This window comes from Tamandua tetradactyla, chromosome 20 (assembly GCF_023851605.1).
Source record: "Tamandua tetradactyla isolate mTamTet1 chromosome 20, mTamTet1.pri, whole genome shotgun sequence".
In the NCBI taxonomy this organism is placed as follows: Eukaryota; Metazoa; Chordata; class Mammalia; order Pilosa; family Myrmecophagidae; genus Tamandua; species Tamandua tetradactyla.
The window spans coordinates 23,254,537-23,274,887 of record NC_135346.1 but is presented as its reverse complement, the minus strand read 5'-3'; the positions used below and the strand labels follow the sequence as shown (position 1 = coordinate 23,274,887).

At 36.9% G+C, this 20,351-nt stretch overlaps 1 protein-coding gene across 5 annotated transcripts in view; it reads right to left on the bottom strand.

Moving 5' to 3' along the window:
* ARHGAP26 (Rho GTPase activating protein 26) overlaps positions 1-20,351 on the bottom strand; it is a 466,078-nt gene that overhangs the window by 165,693 nt on the left and 280,034 nt on the right. For all 5 annotated transcript variants that reach the window (XM_077137292.1, XM_077137293.1, XM_077137295.1 and 2 more), the window contains exons 13-14: positions 15,200-15,265; positions 11,128-11,202 (exon numbers count right to left, since the gene is read on the bottom strand). In XM_077137292.1, coding sequence (XP_076993407.1) covers positions 11,128-11,202; positions 15,200-15,265 — 141 coding nt within the window. The remainder of the gene's footprint in view (positions 1-11,127; positions 11,203-15,199; positions 15,266-20,351) is intronic.

Here is a 20,351-nt window from a genome sequence, read left to right as displayed (position 1 = left end):
TGTCTTCCATGCAGGAGATCCAGGTTCAATTCCCAGACCATGCACCCCTCCCCCCCACCGCAAAAAGAAGTGAATTGGGATTTCTGGATGATGCCCCGCCCCAAAATAAAAGTGAATTGGGTTTAACATCCAGAATATATAAAGAAATTTTTCAACTTAACAACAAAAAGGTAAACGATCCAATTTAAAAATGGGTAAAACACTTAAGCATTTATCCAAAGAAGAAACACAAATGACCAAAAAAACACATGAAAAGATGTTCAACATCATCAGACATGAGGAAAACACAAATCAAAACCACGAGACACAATTTTACACCCATCAAAATGGCTACTATTAAAAAACAAAACAAAATCACAAGGGTTGGAGAAGATATGGAGAAATAGGAATAATCATTCATTGCTGGTGAGAATATAAATGGTGCAGCTACTGTAGAAGACCATTTGGGGTTCCTCAGGAAAGTAAGTATTGAACTACCATATGACCCAGCCACCCCCCTTCTAGGAAATACCCAAAATAACTAAAAGGAGAAACTTGAACAGATATTTGTACATTAATGCTCATAGTAGCATTATTCACAATTGCCCAAAGATGGAAGCAACCAACTGTACATCAGCCAATGAACGAATAAACAAACTGTGGTATATACGTACAACAGAATATTATTCAGCCATTAAAAGGAATGAAGTACTGATTGATGCAACAACATGATAAAACTTGACATCAGGCTCAGTGAAATAAGCCAGATATAAAATGACAAAGAATCCAAAGTACCACAGCCACTTCCGTCCTGAGGTTCAAAAGTTCTTGCTGTCTCAAGTTCCTCCTGCCTTAGGAAAGTCTCCTGGAAAATATTCTTACAAAGCAAGGGTATTGGTGGGAGGAGCAGAGAGGAAGTGAGCAGCCTCTGGGCTCTCCATTCTCTGGGAACTCAGGACTGTGGATTCTAGACACCTCACTGGTTCTCAAATCGAACAAACTTCCCTTTCAATGGTGTCCTGTCTCCCAGTCCTAGCATCCATGTGTCTGCTCCCCTTTACTGGCGGCTACAATGGGAGGTTTGCTCTTTGTTTATCTTCCCTGCTTCCATTAGGCTCTAGGCTTCAAAGTCTCCAAATGTTTCCACTCATTACTATGTGAGTCTTTAGGCCTTAGCAGTCATCATGAAGAATGTCTATTACTCTAAGATGTCTTCAGAAAGAAATCCTTGACTGCTTTTAGTTATGCTATCCGTGAAAAGGGATGAGAAACAAGGAACAAATGAGAAAATATGAAAACAGTCACTAAAAGTCCCAGAGGAGTAAGGAAGGAGAGATAGTTCAAAGGCTTGATGACACAGAGGAGGGTAAGACAGGCTATTGTAACTTAGTACTTTAAAACACTGCTATTTAATACCTTCCACATGTTCTCTGTAGCAATGACCTTGCTTTAAATATTATTTAAAAGGAAAAAGTTACAAGGTCAGATGAGGACAAATAGCAACACTGAATCTGCATTCCTCCACCATCCCATTGAAATATTAATAAAGAGAAAAAAAGGGACACGGTTTCAACAGCGCAGGAAATTAGGCTCGTGGTCAATGTTCTGCTCACAACCATTAGGCACATACACTAGGCAAATGTCAGGTGACGCCCTAAAGAAAACCCACTTGGGGTACTAATGTGATGGGTGACGGCTGTGCATGCACTTTAAAGCAAAGCCCAAGTTACCCGGAGGGAAGGATTGGCTCTGCCCACCTCACCCAGCACACACACTGAGGGCAAGCTGCTTCCAGGAGTGGCTACACTTCTCCTGCCATGACAGTTCAGTGAATCTCAGGCAGTGAAATTAAACGGGGGTACCGAGTGTCTCTTTACATCAAAAGAAGCAAGTTCAAAGGGGAAGTCCCTGGAAAAAAACATGGGAATGACTAGAGAAGAACCACAGTACACTTCAGACCAATAAGGTATAAATTCCACTTCTCCCAAGCCCATGACCCAGCAGCTGAACCAGGAGAAATCTGTTCAGGTTTAGAGTCCACATTAAATGAAAGATTTTAAATGCCAGAGAATTTGCTGGAATCATGAACAGCAGCCCTATTTTATAGAAGAGGTCCATTCAAATTGGATTTAGGAAATTCGTACCAGAACAAAAAGAATATATACTCGGTGAATTTAACAGCAAAGATTTATGGACTTTTCTGTGTTTACATTTGATTAAACAGAAATAAAAAGCTTATAAAATGAGTATTAGCATAAAAGATAGTGACATAGCACTCTGAGAAAACACTCAGAAAAATTAGGATGCTGTGAAGATATCAAAAGACAATAAGGAACAGGGCGGGCCGCGGTGGCTCAGCGGGCAAAGTGCTTGCCTGCTATGCCGGAGGACCTCGGTTCGATTCCCGGCCCCAACCCATGTAACAAAAACGGAGAAACAGAATACAATAAAAAAACAAGAAAATGTTTAAAGATGTTTCCCTTTCTTCCTTCCTTCCTTCCTTCTATCCTTCCTTCCTTCTCTCTGTCTTTCCTTTAAAAAAAAAAAAAAAAAAAGACAATAAGGAACAAACTGAAATAATAAACGAAATGGTTTATTATTTCCTTTGTTATTAGGAAATAATAGGTCATATAGGTAAGTCAAATTAGTAGAGACTAAAAATTCAATTACAAGATTAAATTTGCATTACAAATAGCAAAAAGAAAAAAACAATATGGATAAATGCACATTTATATGGCTATGTGAAATAAGTTGAAGAATTTTTGCTAAAATGTAAAGAATCAGGAGAAAAAGGTCAAAAAAAGAAAATAACTTATCTTTAAAAAATAGAGAATTGCAAAGAAATAAAAAATAATTTTTTTGCTTTCCTTTAGAAGAGACCAGAACAAATGGAAAAGAAGCAATAATGAAAGACAAAATAATAGAAACTCTTTGGAAGAAAAGAAAAGCCTGCATCTTCAAATCAAAAGCAGAACATGTGGACAAGACAAAATTAAAAAAAAAAAAGACCAACAATAAGCATATCTCAATGAAGTATTTAATTTCAAGATTAAAAGAAACATACTGCCAGATAGATTTATATGTTATTTGCTACTAATTTATCCTATACATTAAGAGGTTTCTTATAACAAAACAAAAAGCTAGTTTGCTTTAAATTTCTCTATGACACTAAAATGCAGAGAGAAGATAAGACAGTATCTCTAGGGTCTTGAAAAAAATTGTGATCTAAGAATTCTCTAAATCATTCCAAATTGCTGTTTACTTGAGAATGGAGGTAAAAGCTATTTACAAATAAGCAAGAGCCTAGGAAGTACTCAACTATGTATCCCTCCTGAAAAAAATTTCTCCAAAAAGTGCTCTATCTCACTGACAGCTGACTCAAAATGAGGAATCAGGAATGGACAAGCTATGGATCAAAGCAGAGTGGTATGAGTGAGGCACCTAGGGTGCAAAACCTAAGGCCTAGGGTGCAAGCTGCACAATCTTGGGCCCTAGATGCCTCACTCTAGTGTCATGCTATATATAAAACACTGTTTGGAAATATCACTGAATCCAATTAAAACCAGAATTAAGCTAAAAAATAGTAGTAAAGTTGGCTACAAAAGACTTCAAAAGTCAAAAATAATTCTCAGAAGATTCATAATGTAGTATAATAGTAATACTAATAATAACACTTGCAACTTCCTAGATTACAAATACAAAAACTGGAAATAGAGATGGAAGAAAAGGAAGAAAAAAATGGTCTTGTAAGGGCCATTGGAAAATTAAAGAAAAGGAAGTTCAAGTATGTTTTGAGCTTAAATATACTTGTTTAAAAAGGGATAATGTTACATTCCAACTTATTAGAGAAAAAAGCAAAGAAAAAGAAATCTAAACAGTAATAAAAAACAAATTATATGACTAAGAAATATAGAGATTAACACAAACAAAATGAAACAACATATCTGAAAAATGTAAAAAAAAGTTAAAGTCTTCTGTTTAAAGGTAAGGACTTTTAAAGGTTAAGTCTTCTGTTTATGGTGTGTTTATGGTTTAAACACACCATAAACAGGGGAAGGCCATGGCGGTTCAACAGGCATAGTTCTGGGTTTGATCCCAGTGCCTGTCCATGCAAAAACAAACAAACACATAAAAAACATACTATAAACAGAATGAAGAATAGAAGTTAAAAGTGGTGAGTAGAGAAAAATGTATCAAGATAACATAAACAATAAGGAAGTTCCTTGCATGTCCTGAATATCAAAGTATTAATGTAACAAAAAGTAAAAAGTAGGCCAAAGAAGACCATTATACAGTGATGAAAGCATAATCCACAATGATGATAAACTTCAAGATACCAATCATAAAATGCCTTTGAAAACTATATACACCAAAGTTGGTAAAATACAAGAAAAATAAGACTAATAGATGACTTTAACACATAAACCTTAAATAGAACAGGTAGACAAAAGTGAGCATGTACAGAGAATTTAAACACTATAGTTAATATGGTTATATCAAGCCTCCAGGAAACATACAAAATTTGATTGTTTTCTAATCTCACCAAAGACACCAGTCAGTATATCAGCATCACACTAGAAAGGAGTCTGTCTCTGACCAATAGAATAAGAAATTCCTAACAAAAGTTTAAAAAACCAAAACAAAACCTCATCCTTGGGCATTTAAAAAGCAATCACCTAAATTACTCTTGGGGAAAAAAGGAAGTCAAACTATAATTACTTGATTACTAGACAATAAAAACAACCAAGAATAATAATTACCAAAGTATGCTGAAAAAAGCAAAAACCAAAAAAATCAAAAGGAAACTCCTAGCTTTAAATATCTTTATTATTAAACAACAAATTTATGAACAAGAATAAATTTAGGAAACACTGAATGCAGGTTAGGAAAGGAACAACAAAACAAACCTAATGAAAGCAAGAAGAAGGAAACAAAATTAAAGAAAGAATTAATGATTTAGAAGAAAATACGGTAAAATTGGCATTTAAGCCAATGATCTAACTTTGGGGCAGGAATACAAATAAACTTCTATTAAGGCTAAAATGTAAAAAAGAGGTCAAACAAATGTCAATTTAGGAATAAGAAAACATAGTTAGAAATGTCTTTAAAATAATAAGAGATTATATGTATACTCTGGAATATTTTTTGTAAATCTCAATGAAATGGTCTAATTCTCTAGGAAAAGATAAAATCTCTAAAATATTCCCAACAAATTTAAAAATGTACATAGGCCAATATCTATGAAATAAATGGAAAGCATTTTCACAAATAATTCAACCAAAAGCACTAGTCTAAGACTTTACAAGTAAATTCTTACAAGTTGAAGAAACAGCTAATCCCCATTACATATGCTATTTCAGAATATGAACATTTTCCCAATTCATTTTAATGCTCTGGTATAATTCCAACATAATCTGAAAAAGATAATTTTAAACTATCAATATCAACTTCACTTATTCATATAGCTTCCCAATATCTTAACTAAAATAAAGGAGGCAGAATCCAATAATTTATCAAGACAATAATGCATGATGACAAGTAGACTCTATTCCAGAAAAGAGAAAATGCCATATTAGTATCAAACTATCAATGTGATACATCAGCCAAATACATCAGAACAGGGAAAAAAACCCTACCAATAATTACTTTGATAAATGCCAAAAAGACATCATTCCTTTGTATTAAATTCAAAAGAAAAGGACAATTCCTCACCATAATAAGGAGCATTTATCAAACCAAAAGCCAATATCAATTTAATGTGGTAAAATACCAAAGTATTTTCACTAAAGTCAGGAATAAAATGTTATTTTGTTAGCCGCCATTATTTACTTTAGAAGTTCTAGCCACAGTAGAAAATCAAGAAAAATATTTTAATTTTTGGAAAGGAAAACTCAAAGTTATCATGATTTTCAGGGCTAGAGAAAGTTCTCCTACAGGTGAAAGCTAGTATTTATTGAACATTCATCATGTGCCACCCTCTATTCTAAATGTTTACATAAAAGAAAATACAGTCATGCAAATGCGTGTATACATATGCACAAATATTAGCAGAAAATTTATTAAGTAGCAAAGTGTTACAAGGTAGCTGCATTCAAAATAAATACAACAAAACCAATGGCACAATGACAATAACATTTGGTGAAGGATTACTTCCTGTGAGCCATTTTATATGTAAGTCAACAATAATCAATAAGAAAATATAATAGAAAAAATATGCATTCACAGAGGCAGCAACAAAAACATAAAACTCTAAAGAAATGAAAAGAAATACGTCAGCTTGTATTTAAAACAAAGCAAAACAACCTAACAGAGTTTCAGCTGAAAAGGCTAACTAATGTACATAAGACAGTTCTCCTCAAATTAATTTAGATGGTAGGTATAATTGCAATGAAAATAGTAATGTGATTGCTTTTCTTTTATGGGAATATAAACCAGTAATACTGCTATTAGTCCAGAAAAATGATCTATAATATCAGGAATTGGCAAACAATGACCCTTGGCCAAATTCAGCATGTCTGTGTGGTAAATAAAGCTTTACTGGAACAGAGCCCCATCACTATCTAAGTATGCTTAGCAATGTGCTGCCATGGCAGCCAAGGGCAGACAACTAGTTGTAATAGAGACCATATGGCCAATAAAGCCTAAAATATTTACTACCTGGCCCTTTTCATTTTACAGAATTTTACATTTTACAAGAGATGCATTTCACAGAAAACGTTTGCTGACTCCTGCACTAGAACGAAAGTTTCATGCCCATGCCTTCATCCGTAGAGTTCAAGAGCAGTGCCTGTCTCTCAATAAGTGTTTATGAATAAATGAGTAAACGAATGAGAAGAAAGGATTTTTTTTTTGGAAATTTTTAAAAAAGAGTCATGAGAGAGAACTTACACAATCAGATATTAAACTTATTACAAAATGACAATGATCAAACCCAGTTAGTAATGGCAAACAAAAGACATATCAGCATGGCCACATAAAAAATCCTTCAACATACATAAAAAATGATTAAATGGAGATATTTTAAATTAGTGAAAAACGGGAAGTTTCTCATTATATGCTTATTGGTCAATTGGATAATTACTTGAGGAAAATGGGAGTTTCCGTTTTGTGTGAATGTATTCCAGATGGATTTTAAAGAAAACAAAAGGTCTTTATAAACCTGGAATGACAAAAGTTTTTAAACACATAATCTACCTGGAAAAAAGATTGTCAGATTGGATTTCATAAAAAAATTGAAACAATTTGTAAGGCAAAACAAAACAAAAGCACCAGAAAAAGTTCAAAAACAAATGATAATCTGGAAAAAAATCCTATAGCCTGGGTTCCACATCTTAAAAGGTCTTATAATTGTTAAGAAACAAACAAACTCACCAATGGAAAAACAGGCTAAGAACACAAATAGGTAATTCACAAAAGAAATAGAATTCATCAATTAACATCCGAAAAAATGTCCAAGTTCACCCCTGAATTATAAAAATATTTACAATAAATAAAAAGGAGATACATTTTTAAAACGTTTACAATTTACATGCAAAAAGAAATATAAAGTGCAATAAGAATGTAGCATGGAACACTCTCCTTATACCTTGCTGATGAAATATTAAGAGTCTTAAAAATATGGATGCACCTTGACCCAACTGAATATCTTTAAATAAACCCCGCGGAAATAATCAGAGATGCATATAAAATTTTAGATAGTAATAGTTAATATTTATTGAATGTTTAATATGTGGAGAATCTGTGCTTAGTAATCCACATGCATTATTTCACTTGATCCTCACAGTGTTCTGGAGTTAGGAACCATTTTTACAGATAAGAGATGGAAGACGAGTGGATATGTCTAAGGTCAAATGAATGAGCAGTGGAATTGCAACTTGTCTAACTCCAAAACCCATGTTTTTAACCACTGCTATCCTGTCCCTGTGGAGATGGTTACCTGAGTGCTTTTTGGAATTATGAAACATCGCAATCAGTCTATAGAGCCAAGAATAGGAGACTGATTAAAAAGTCACATGACCAAGAAAATCAAACTCTAGAAGAACTTGAATAACATGGGAAAACAGACACTCTATAGTGATACATGAATAAAGCCTGCTTAAGTGTGATATATACAGAGTAGTGTGATTCCAACTTTGTAAACTATTGATATTATATTGATCATATTATACTTAAAAAGTGATGGTGATATGATAAAACAGCCAATAACAGTTATCTCTGATCTGTGGGATTTTTATTTCCTTCTTTTCTACTTTCTATATTTTTCCAAATTTTCTACAATGATTATAAGTTTTTTCACAACTTATAATCAGAAGGAGTTATTTAAAATACATAGCTGACCTATGTAAAACAAATGTTGGGTTAATAAGGAAAGATTTATTTCCTCCGAAAATTCAGGAAAAAGGAGGTGTGACGGTGGCTCAGTGGCAGAATTCTCACCTGCCATGCCAGAGACCTGGGTTCGATTACCAATGCCTGCCCATACAAAAAAAAAAAAAATTCAGGGAAATAAGAAAAACCAATCCACACAGAGAAGATACTCTGTTTCTAGGCATTTACAAGTCTTCCCAAGTCCTTTCCACTCTCCAAAGACGAAAGTATCTGTTAACAGGAGGGAACGATCAAAGGTAGCTCTTGATATGACACTAGCAGGAGATACACTGCATCTGCGATGGGAAATTTTGGCAAGCTTTCTTACAGCATCCAACTCAGTGAAAAAAAGAGGTTCTCGAAGTCCTAGCTCTAATAGTGCTCTCTTCCAACCTGAAATCCCCCAATGTGTTAAGAGTATAAATATTAAAAGCAAAATGATCAACATCCCTGATTTTTACTTAATTCTAACCCACATCTTTAATAATTAAAACACACTATTCCACTTTAGAGAGTCTTTGACCAATACACCAAATCTTCCACAGTGCCCGGTATGTATCAGGGTATCCAATAAATACATGCTGAAGGAACAGTGAATGAGCAGTTCATACTAAGCCCAGTCATCTCGGGGAAAGGTTTTGAAGAACAAGAGTCATATTCATTTGACCCTCTGGGCTGGCCGCGAACAGCACCAGTACCAAATGGTCATGATCAAAAATGGGAAGGGAGACAGAGCTCCCCCTTCAGGTCTGGAGTCTCCTGGTCTAAATGGTGATTCCTTAATTCTAAGATTCAGAACTGCTTAACTGAACCGATACTGAGAAACACAGATGCCATTCTCAGCTTTAATTAGATCTTTCACTACAGTCATCAGCTCTGGACCGACCTCGGTTTGGATTCCAGTCTATCTGTAATGTCCTCCTGGCAGAAGCAGCTGGCCTCCTGATTTTCAGCTGCTAGTGATTAGTTTTTCATGACATTTCTCAGATGTTCATGATTATTTTCTCAATCCATGGGAAAAATGAAGAAGAGAACAGGACAGGACAAAATATCTCATTTGAGGGCCACTAAGAGAAGTGATAAAAACAAGACCCTTTCATAACACTCTTTTACTTAGCACCACTGAGTTAAGGTGGTTCATTTTTAGATTAGCACAACAGTGTAAAATGTCACATTTCTTTTCATTAGTGTTAGTGTCACCTTACATAATAATCTGTCATCTTTGAAATATCTCTTTGTTCCTTCCACTCCCCTATATCTAGTTGGTTACAAAGTTGTTGACTCTCTCTCTCTAATCATTCTGAGCCTTCCTTTTCTCCTGAATTCAGAGCAGCTATCTAGTTCAGGCCTTTATATGGTATGCTCTGCCTAAACCTATTGCAACTGTCTCCTTTCTCTCTTCTTCCTTGTGTCTTTCTATGTTTACATGCTGCAGGATGCTTCCAGGGTCATCCTGGTCTTGTTAGACCTGAATCGGCCATACTATTCTTATCTGCCAGCATCTATTCCTTCAGGAAAGCACTCCTCCGTTGTTGTACAGATAATCCTGCCCTCTGTCCACCCACCTCCCCCAATATCAATGCCTATATTCTGGTTGTGATATTGTAATATGGCTTTACAAGATGTTACTATTGGAGAAAACTGGGTAATGGGTACAGGGGATCTCTGTGTTATTTCTTACAACTGCATGTGAACCTACAACGACCACAAAATAAAAAGTTTAATTAAAAACAAAAACTAAACATATCCAAAATCTGAACCAAAAAACGGATACTCAAGACAAGAGTGCCTCCTTACTAATCATAGTTTCAAAGAGATGTCACAATGACTAGAAACACAATAGGGTTTTGCTCACAGAGGCAGGTGGCTTGCTCAAAAAAAGAGGGAGAGAAGACAGGCATTCTGGTCAACATTAGAGAGGAAATTTCTCTAAATATGAAAGGATGGTGAGCTATTTTTAGAAACTGGGATGCCAAATGAAATTAGAAATACTGAAAAGTGAACCATCCCTATCCAGATCACTGAGTTGGGGCCCTGAGCAAGTCCATCTCTACAAGTGCACAGCCTGGGCTTCCATGGGGATGAATAATAGCCACTGAGGCGTGAAATCCGATCTGTTTGCCATTTAGATCCATGTGACTCACTGAGGCTAGCTGCATTCATATCTAAAAATATAAGAAATCTGCAGTCTAAGCAAATATGGCTCATTGGCTCATGTTTTTGTTTTTTTTTATATTTATATCAGTCAGCTGGAAAGGAGGCTCTGCTGCTCAAGTGACAGGGACTAGGATGAAATCTAGAAGCAATGAGGTTCAGAAGAATTATCTGCTTCCATACATTTTATAACACCTTGTCACTAACAAGGAGCATGAAATCTGAGGTACTCTGTAGGCTAAACTGCTGCTCTTCCTTGGGCATTGGGTGTGTTCCACCAAATATCCATCTCAAAAGAGGACAAGGAGTCATGAGCTATTAAAGACAGAGTAGGGTGTGGTAGTCACACAAGTTGCCAAGGGCCACTAGGACTGACCATGGCCGAGTCTACAAACAGTGGGTGTGGTGTCTTGGACCTGGCATTTTTTGTTTTGTCCAATCCCACAGAGAACCTCTTACAATAAAGAAGTCGTCCCTGCAGCCATGACAACTGGTGAGTGGGGTGTGTTGATTTCTGGCCGTTACCCATTGGACACTCCTAATTCCTACCCAAGAGGCTGTCCCCACTCACAGACCTGGTAACTATTCAGAGAGGCTCCCTAGGGATCTGCCTGGCAGATCACTCACCCATCAGGACACTCAGCAACTTCTGCACTCTGGAGTTGACCCCCACGATTCGATAGAGTCCTTGCTCATTGATCCCTGAGAAGAGAAATGTTAGTGATTTAATTAGAGGCACATCAGGACACAAGTCTGTTCAACCCCACTGGATGTACTTTTTAAAAAAATTTTCTCAGCCCTTCTAAAAGCTGCTCTAATTAAAGTCCCCTGTCACTCAGCTCTGCTGTTAGCATAGGAGTGGGATTTGGTACAGCTGTCTAGGATTTCACGGATGTGCTGCAAACTTCAGCCCTCATTTAGTTGTCATCAGAGGAGAAAGAAACCTTCCTTTTTCCTAGCCAAAGACAGCCTCTGAAGAGTTTAGAAAGATGCAAAACATATTTGAAATATGTACCATATTTAACCAATCTTTTATTTAAAATATAAAAAAATGACATGATAAAAATTCATACTATAGAAAAGGATAAACACTGTACCATCTACTTTTACCTAAAGAAAGAAAATATTCCTGGTATAGGACATTTTCAATTTGGGGGGAATGGAAGTTGACACTAAGAGATTAGAAAATTTATTAATTTGTAAAGCAAATGTTTTATTTCTTCATAAAGAAAAAAAGAGGACCTTTTTCCTTCAACCAAAGAAAATATGCAATTAGACTAGGAGTTTATTTTCAAACACCCAAGCAGAGAACTAAAAACTAACCCATCTCAGTACTTTTGCTCATCTGAATGCATGGGTTAGATTATCACTGTACTATTTTAAAAAGGGGGTAATTTAGACCACGTGGTTCAAAATTACTTTTCTCCTGTTAGTCCTTGACCCATTATATCTAACATATCTCAACTAACTCATCTCCTGCTTCAACTTTCGTTCCCCTAAAGTCCATTCACCACCCAGTAGCCAAAGCAGACTTCTTAAAATCTATATCAGCTCCCATCACCCCTTTTGTTCAAGTTTCCCAGTAGCTTCCCATTGCATGTAGACCACAATCCAAACTCTTTATTGTGTCCTATAAGTCTTGGCACAATTGAGCACTGGCCTACCCATGACTGTATCCTCTGCCACCTGCACACTGTATTGGCCACACCAGTCTTCCTGGCATGCCAGCACACCAAGCCTGTGCTGTTTCTTCTACCTGGAGTGCTCTTTTCCAAGATCTTTTCATCATTCAAGCCTTGGCCTAGATGCAACCTCTTCAATCTAAAGTATCCTATGACCAACACTGTTGACCATTCCCTTATCCTATTTTATTTTCTTTAAGCAGTTAGCAATATCTAAAATTATCTTTTGCATTTGGTTTCTTGTTCCTCTTTCTCCCTGATACTGGAATGGAAAAGTACAGTGATTTGGTCATGTTCTCCATTATATTCCCAGCACCTGGATCAGTATATGGCACAAGATAATGAGACATTGAATTATACTACATTGGTAAATATGTAGTAACATAACGAGGACCTAGAAGAAACTCAGGAAAGGGCTGATTCTGCAGCATCTTCAACCAGACCTATACAGAAGTGGAAATAACGAATAAAGGGAGCTCTGATGTCAAATGACAGGATTTCACAGCCGTAAAGGACCTGTAAAATCATGTCCACCATCTTGAATAGTTCAAAGGCTACAAGCCCCTGAACAAAAGCCAAGGGAGGCCATCATACAACATACAAAAAAAAAAAAAAAAAAAGCCAAGGGAGGGCCCAAGTGACTCAGTGGCAGAACCATGATGCAGTAACATGGCAGCTTGAAGGACCTGCCCTTTCCAGAGCATCTTTGCTTCTTTTGTCCTTTCAGGCTTGGGCTTTCCTGGGACTTTACACAATCCAATCCCCCACTGGACAAATACTAATGCACCACAGAGAGTACTGGATGTCTGTTAATCACAGTCACCATAAATACATTGGTACATGCATGCATTACCCCAGGGAAAAACCCACCTCCTTCAACTAGTTACGCTAAAATGGTATTTAACTCCTTATTTCCTCTTCATGCTAAATGAAACTTCCTTAGTAGTTAAAACATCATTTCCATTCTCATTTTAGTACAGGAAGGGGACAAAGAGGTAGAGGCTAAGAGACAAAACCAATTGCTGAGCCTCTTCGTCTTCCTCCACTACTCATTGCATACATTTTCTGGTTCTGTATCAGAAAATGTCCTGCTGAACTACTGGTTTACATTTATCCCACAGATACTGTGCACTGTTTTAAATGATTAGTGTCCTTTCTGGTTTTGACTGCTGAGCAACTGTAAGCCAAAAGGGTGGCCAAACTTCAGTTTATATATAAATATATAAACTTCATGGGGAATATTTTTGATTTGGACTCACTTTGGGCTCCATATTTTTATGCATCTATGTTTTTTAACCCTGCACACCTTATTTTACATTATTGTTTTAGAAGTGAAGAACAAATTAAAACTTAGGTTGAAAAATTACCTTAATAATATATGCCAAAAAATTAGAAACTAAACTTAAGGCAAATAGATAAATCAAAGGAAGAGAGTTAAGAAACAGCAGTGAGAATCACTGAAAACACAGTATAGACATTCTCACTCACACTGGGCAGGCTGTTTTGTAACTTGTATTATTCAATTAAAAAATATAATGAAAATCTTGCCATGACAATCAATGTATTTCCATTGCATTTTTAGTGACTCATAGTTTTTGTTTTAACTGATGGAAGTAACACTGTTGATTTAACCAATTTCTGATACCCTTGACCAGTTTCTGATTTTGTACCTTAGCGACACCATTGTGTAAACTCTCTTATGGCTCAATCTCAGCCTCTATCTTTATTTTCTCAAGATCAATTCCCAGAAATCTCATCTATTTCTTTATATTTTTCTTGCTCTTTTTAAAAAACATTTTTGTAAATTGCCGTAACTCTTTGTTGAAGAAAGGCATATCAGAAATAGCAATCATTTAAAAAATGCTTCCACATATTAAAATAACCCCATAGGAAAGATACCCTTTGACTGGATACTTTGGAGTAGCATCTAACGATGTTAGTTTTGTTTTTCCTTCCTCTCTGGGCAATGCCTCATAGTCTTTAAAATAAGTTTACTTCTCTCAACTGGTAAGAGTTATGGATCCTGTTTTAAAAGACAATTTTCACACAAATAAAAAGTATGGATGGGTCGAGAGTTTGTAGAATAAACGCGATTCATGTCTTTCACAATGGTACAAATCAAATCCAGTGGAAAGAGGGTTATTGCTTTTGTTTGGAATATAATAGGCCTGTGCACCCGAAGCTCCAAACTGCGGGAACAGGGATTCCCTTTGCGGCCCTCTCGAAGGAGGAGATGGAGAACCGTCTTCCCTGATCTCAGAGCCTGCTCCTGCAGAACTGGGAGAGATCAGCACACAGCACTGACTGCTGCATCACTGCAGGAAATCAGGAACTTCTTCTTGGTCCTTCTCACTACCCACATGGTCAGCAGAGAGCAGAGGTTCTTAAACTGGGCTGACAGACCCCAAGAGGTCCACTGAAAAGAATTCAGGGAGTCTGGGAGTTTGGACAGGGAAACGATCACATCTTTATTTTCACTAACCTATAAGTGAAATTAAACATTTTCTTCCATTATAGATGTAGCCAATAAATCATGGCAGTATTAGCAGAATGGTCAACATTGGTCAGAAACCACAGATATTTTCAAAAAATGTTACAATTTTTACAGGTATCTTAGAAATATTACTATATTCAAGATATGCTAGTTCTTAGATTCACCACTCTATCTTGTAGCTACTTAATGTTTGAACACTTATATTACTATATAACATTTTGTTTACTACTTTGGTAATTAAATTTTAATAACTGATTTCCTTGGTAATCCTATGTATTTTATTTGTATGCATTTAAAACATTCTGCTAAGAAAGTTCATAGACTTAATGAGCAAGAGGTTGGTAACACAAAATAGGTTGAACAGTTCTGCTTCAGGGTACCACAACTCAAGAAAACATACTGACTATGGCACTTGGGGAGTTAACGAGTCACTTAAAATCGGGAAACATCAGGCAGCAGGTCTGACGCCTCACCAGATGCGTGACCTTCGCTGAGAACAATGCCATCTGTTGAACTACTTTACCTCTGGTTTCCACAGCGTGGATGCATTTCCTGATTATGCTGAATCCAATGCTGTCCAACTGTGCAGCTGAAAGAGCAAGAGAAGGACAGTCAAGATGCGAGTTATGCAAATCAACCACAAGACAAGGCTTGGCCAACCCTGGATGAATCGATGCCATGCATTGACCGTGTGTTCTTTTAATTCTTGTAGGTATAGGAATGGTTAAAAAGAGCTGCAATGACCGAGAGCTTACTATATGCGAGGGACAATTCTCAGTGCTTTACCTGTATTATCTCATTTTAATGCTCACAGTAACTCCATGATGTTATCCCCATTTTATAGCTTAAGAAATTTTAGAACAGAGTGGTCAGCCGCTTGCTGAAAGAGTAATTAGGCATACTTTATATTGTTTTAGCAGGAGCTGTAGGACTAGCTGCTTGCTAGTTTTCTTCAAAGAGTACAAATTAAGTGCTCTATAAATTTTGGGTATTTAAAATGGATTATCTCATTTAATCCTCAAATCCTCCAGGCTGACACTGTCTTTAGTCCCATATCACCGATGAAGAAACTGAGATTTAGCAAGGCTAAATCTCTTGATCAAAATCATACAGCTAACACCCGGGAGGCTAATTCCAGAGCCCATACTCTGAGTTACCACCAAACTGCCTGAAGTGTGACCCTGAATTAAAGAGAAAGGTATAATCCTGCTCAGGCGATTCAAAAAGGAAAAATGTCCCCAGAAGAAAATAAGAACAAACAAGCTACCTGAGGAAGAAACACTAAGGCATTAGAGGCACACACTGCCCTCTCCCACCAGGGAGCAAATCACCAGGTGGTGACAGAGTTTGAGATCTCTGCCTTTTGTTTTTAATCTGTGCCAAAACTCATGAATGCCACTCAGAAATTAAATAGCCAACAGCAGCAAGTTTTTCCACAGCACAGGACCAGTTTTAAACCTGGCAACTAGGCTGGAAATCCACCCAACTCATCCCCACACTGTGGTTATGCAGTATAGGGCGTGTGTTGTAATTTTTAAGAATGGGTTCATTTTTTGACCTCCTCGGGACATTAGGCCATGACATGTTGCAGCCTTATGTTCTGACCAGAGAAGGGAGTGGTGGAAAGTAGGAAGGTGAGTATTTATAAATGATTTTTCTCATCCCAGGGCAAGAGATCAACTTGTAAAATACTAGAACTGAGTACAACTTGATCTAATCCAAACTGAACATTTCTTCAGTTCTTAGTTTATACAGTAAATTAACTGCAAACAAAAATCCTTTTTAAAAAATATCACTGAGAAATCCCAAAATCAAACTAAAAAGGAACGCTAATTTCCCAACTTCCTTTTATACTTATATGCATACTTAATGCTTAGTGGTACCTACTATAAACATAGTCTGCCTCTAGGACAGTAGGTAATATCAGAAAAGTAGCAGAACAATGTTTTTCTCCCTGGAGACCATCTGTTATGTAAACTAGTCTTGTCACTCTCTTAAAAGTTGTAAGGGGCCCATTAACTCAACCGCTTGCTTTTTCCAATATGGATCAAGTATTCACCCTGTGCAAATTGTGAAGCATCAAGCTTTCCAACTGGAAGCTCCAAGCCAGATCTAAACCATTCTTCCAAACTCAATTAATGCCCTAGCCATTTTTTAACTTTAAAAACTAGCTAAAATAGACACGCCAAATACCTGTTAGAATCCAAAAAAGAAATTATTTGAAATGGCAACTTTAAGATAGAATTTACATACCATGAAGTTCACCAATTTAAAGTGTACAACTAAGTAGTTTTCAGTGTATTTTCAAAGATATACATTGATTACCACTATCTAATCTTAGAACATTTTCATCACCCCCTAAAGAAACCCCATACCCACTGTCAGTCATTCTCATGTAGCCCCTCCCCCAAGCCCCTGGCAATTACTCATCTGTTTTCTGAGTCAATGGATTTGCCTATCCTGGGCATTTCATATAAATGGAATCATACTATACACATATTTTTGTGTCTGGCTTCTCTACTTAGCATAATGTTTTCAAGTTTTATCCATTTTGTAACATGTATCAGTACTTCATTCCTTCTTATGGCTAAATAATAGTCCATCATCTTGTTTATCCTTTCATCAGTTGATAGACATTAAGGTTGTTTATACTTTTTTTGCTATTATGAAACATGCTGCTATGAACAAATATGTATATGTGTTTTGCACTGATGTATGTTTTTTTATTTCTGTTGGGTGTATACATGGGAGTAGAATGCTGAAGGCAACGCTACCTTAATTTTTTGAGAAACTTCCAAATATTTTCCAAAGCAGCTACACCATTTTATATTCCCACTGGCAATGTATGAGGGTTCTGATGTTTCCACATGACATATACACATATTACATTTGTTACTGTCCATCTTTTTTATTATAGCTATTCTAGTGGGGGTGAAGTGGTATCTCATGGTTTTGATTTGTATTCCCCTAATAATTAATGATATTGAGGATCTTTTCATGTACAGCGTAGGATTTTCATTCCTTTATAGTCTAAACAATGCCTACTGAAAACTATTAGAGTGGGATTCCTTTTTGTACATTATGAGGTTTCCAAAATGCTTATAACTGATTCAGTGGGTAGCTGAAGTCTTTTAGTTCTTCTTTTGAAAGATGCTTAAAAGAATCCTTTCATAGGGACTGAAGTCAAAGACGTTTGGGAGAGAAAGGACCATCGCTTTTAACAATGCTTTGGGAAACTGTGAGACTGATGAACTTATTTAAGGCACTGAGGAACATCTGTCCTGATCCAAATATTATTTTGCTTCCTCACTCATGAGCATCAAAAAAGGGTTTACAAAACTGGGAAGAATCTGGTGGATGGTGACATTGCCAGAGGCCAGAGGATACATGTTCATAAAGCCATCAGCCCACACAGTGGGAGAAATAAGGACAGAGTCAGATATCACCTGTAGGGGCCAATCAATCCTTTAACCTTTTCTCATGGAACTGTGGGAAGTTGCATCTTTTTTCCTAGGTAAATGATACCTAGTGGAAAAGAATATCCAGGAAAAAATAAAAATTCTACCAAATTACAGTAACTACAATTGGAATATGTCAAAGTAAAACCCCCCACATTCAACCTCTGAGTAAATATTTTTCATTTGTTCTTCCCAACAGTAGGGTTTCTCTGGCTTGTTTTAAACTAGCAAACCCCATTTCTTGAAATATATTTCAAGACTCCCATTTCTAAAAATGCATGTAATGCAGCACTTATTATCAAATATTAGTTGCCTATGTTCAAATGTACAGAACATTTACAGATTGCAAAATTAAATACTAAAAGCTCAAGGTAAGTTCTTTGATATATTCAAGTTGCATACTGATGATAATTATTAGTTTTGAAAACACACAAAACTGTTGAGAAGTGAAATTCACATCAAACAACAGCTCCCCCACAGGGAGGGTTTAAATACAGTTTAGCACTCATTGCTCTAAATCTATAAACTTGGACTGATATAAATACTTTTAAGTTGCCCACTGCCCTGTCACTTGCCCGTCCTCCTGCCCTGCTCTCTCTCACACACACAAACACACACACAGATCTGACTCCTCTCATCAACTTGATTTCCTGCTGATCTCATGACTAGACTACTATTAATTAATAACTGTTAATATGCGCTGAGTACCACTAATGTGACAGGGACTACAGGACACACATAACCAGATAACAAATTCTGATCTCTGCCCAGTTAACCTAAATTAACCGAGATTCTGTAGTCTGAAAAGTGAGTTCCTAATAAAAGGTTTAGAACACCATCACCATCAAGAGGCGTTTGCTAATGACGGAAAAAGTCTGAGCAGTCTGCCAGATGGACGCGGCTGCCCTTAATCCCCTCCAGCAGGTGATTCAGCTCTTTCACTGAGCCAAGGCTCAGAAAAGGTCAGGAATTTATTTGCATTTTCTGTATCCTTATAATCTCCAGAAATAATCTCTCATTAAATATCTACTAGGCTTGTATTATTCCCTTAATTTGACCTACGATGAGTCGTTGTGGGACTAGTGGCTCCCAGACAGAGCAGCTACCTTCTTGCAACTAAGGTCTGGACTAGCTTGCCTTCCTTCCTTTGCCTCAAGTTCAGCTCCATCCAGGTTTACACACAATGCAGCCCAGACAGTTGTCATATAATGAATGTTCACAGAGCTTGCAACAAATACCCACGCTAGAAATGTGTGATCCTTTTAACTTTCATTTCAACTTTGAAGCCTTGTTTCTTTCTCTCCTTCTAGTGAAAAAAAATAGCCAGGGTTGCATGCAACCATTTTCATAAAGTTTTGTACAGGATGTGAGAACCCTGGAGAGTGGGCTGGAGCTCAGTCAACTTGGAGAATATCAGGACACATGATCGAAGTGGCAAAAGGATGCCTAGCAGACTGCTTGGGTTTGTGTTATAGTGCTTAGAATATGAATTTCGGGGCAGAGGGCAGGTTAAATCCAGAAACTGACTGTTTTACTGCAAAAGACTTAAAAAAAAACAGTATACTATAAAGCTAAATCAGGTTATTTTCTTGTCTAAGGGAAGGAGATGGACAAGTAAACAGATATGAATTTTAGCATCATATCCTGTGGTCCAAAAGTTCCTGTCATGCTCTGCAGCTTCAGATACTTCACCTGAGATGCTTTCCCAACTGGCTCTTTCCACCTTTAAAAAATGAAGCATGTAGGAGGTGCTAAGCCAGGGGGAAAGAGGTTAAGAACGGTAACAGAATCATAAACATCATTGTTAGAATTTCCCTCTCTCTCCCTTGACCCTTCCCCTCAATGCTGGTGTGAAACTGTTAGGTATCCCAGAAAAGTCATGTTCTTTTAATCTTAATCCAATCTTGCAGGGGCAGACCCAAGTTTAGGGCAGAACCTTTTGATTTGATTGTCTTATGGAGATAGGATACACCCAAGTGTGGGTGTGTCCTTTTGATTAGATTATTTCCATGGAGGTGTGGCCCTGCCCATTCAAGGTGGGTCTTAGTTTGCTGGAATCCTTTAAAGGGAGAAACAATTTGGAGAAAGCTCAGAGCTGACATTTGGAGATGTTGGGAGTGCCAACAGAGAGGCTAAAGAAGCCATGTGAAACCAGGGCACAAATGCTTGAAGATAATAAATCTCTGGCCCTGGGAGGTACTAAGATAAACGATGAGA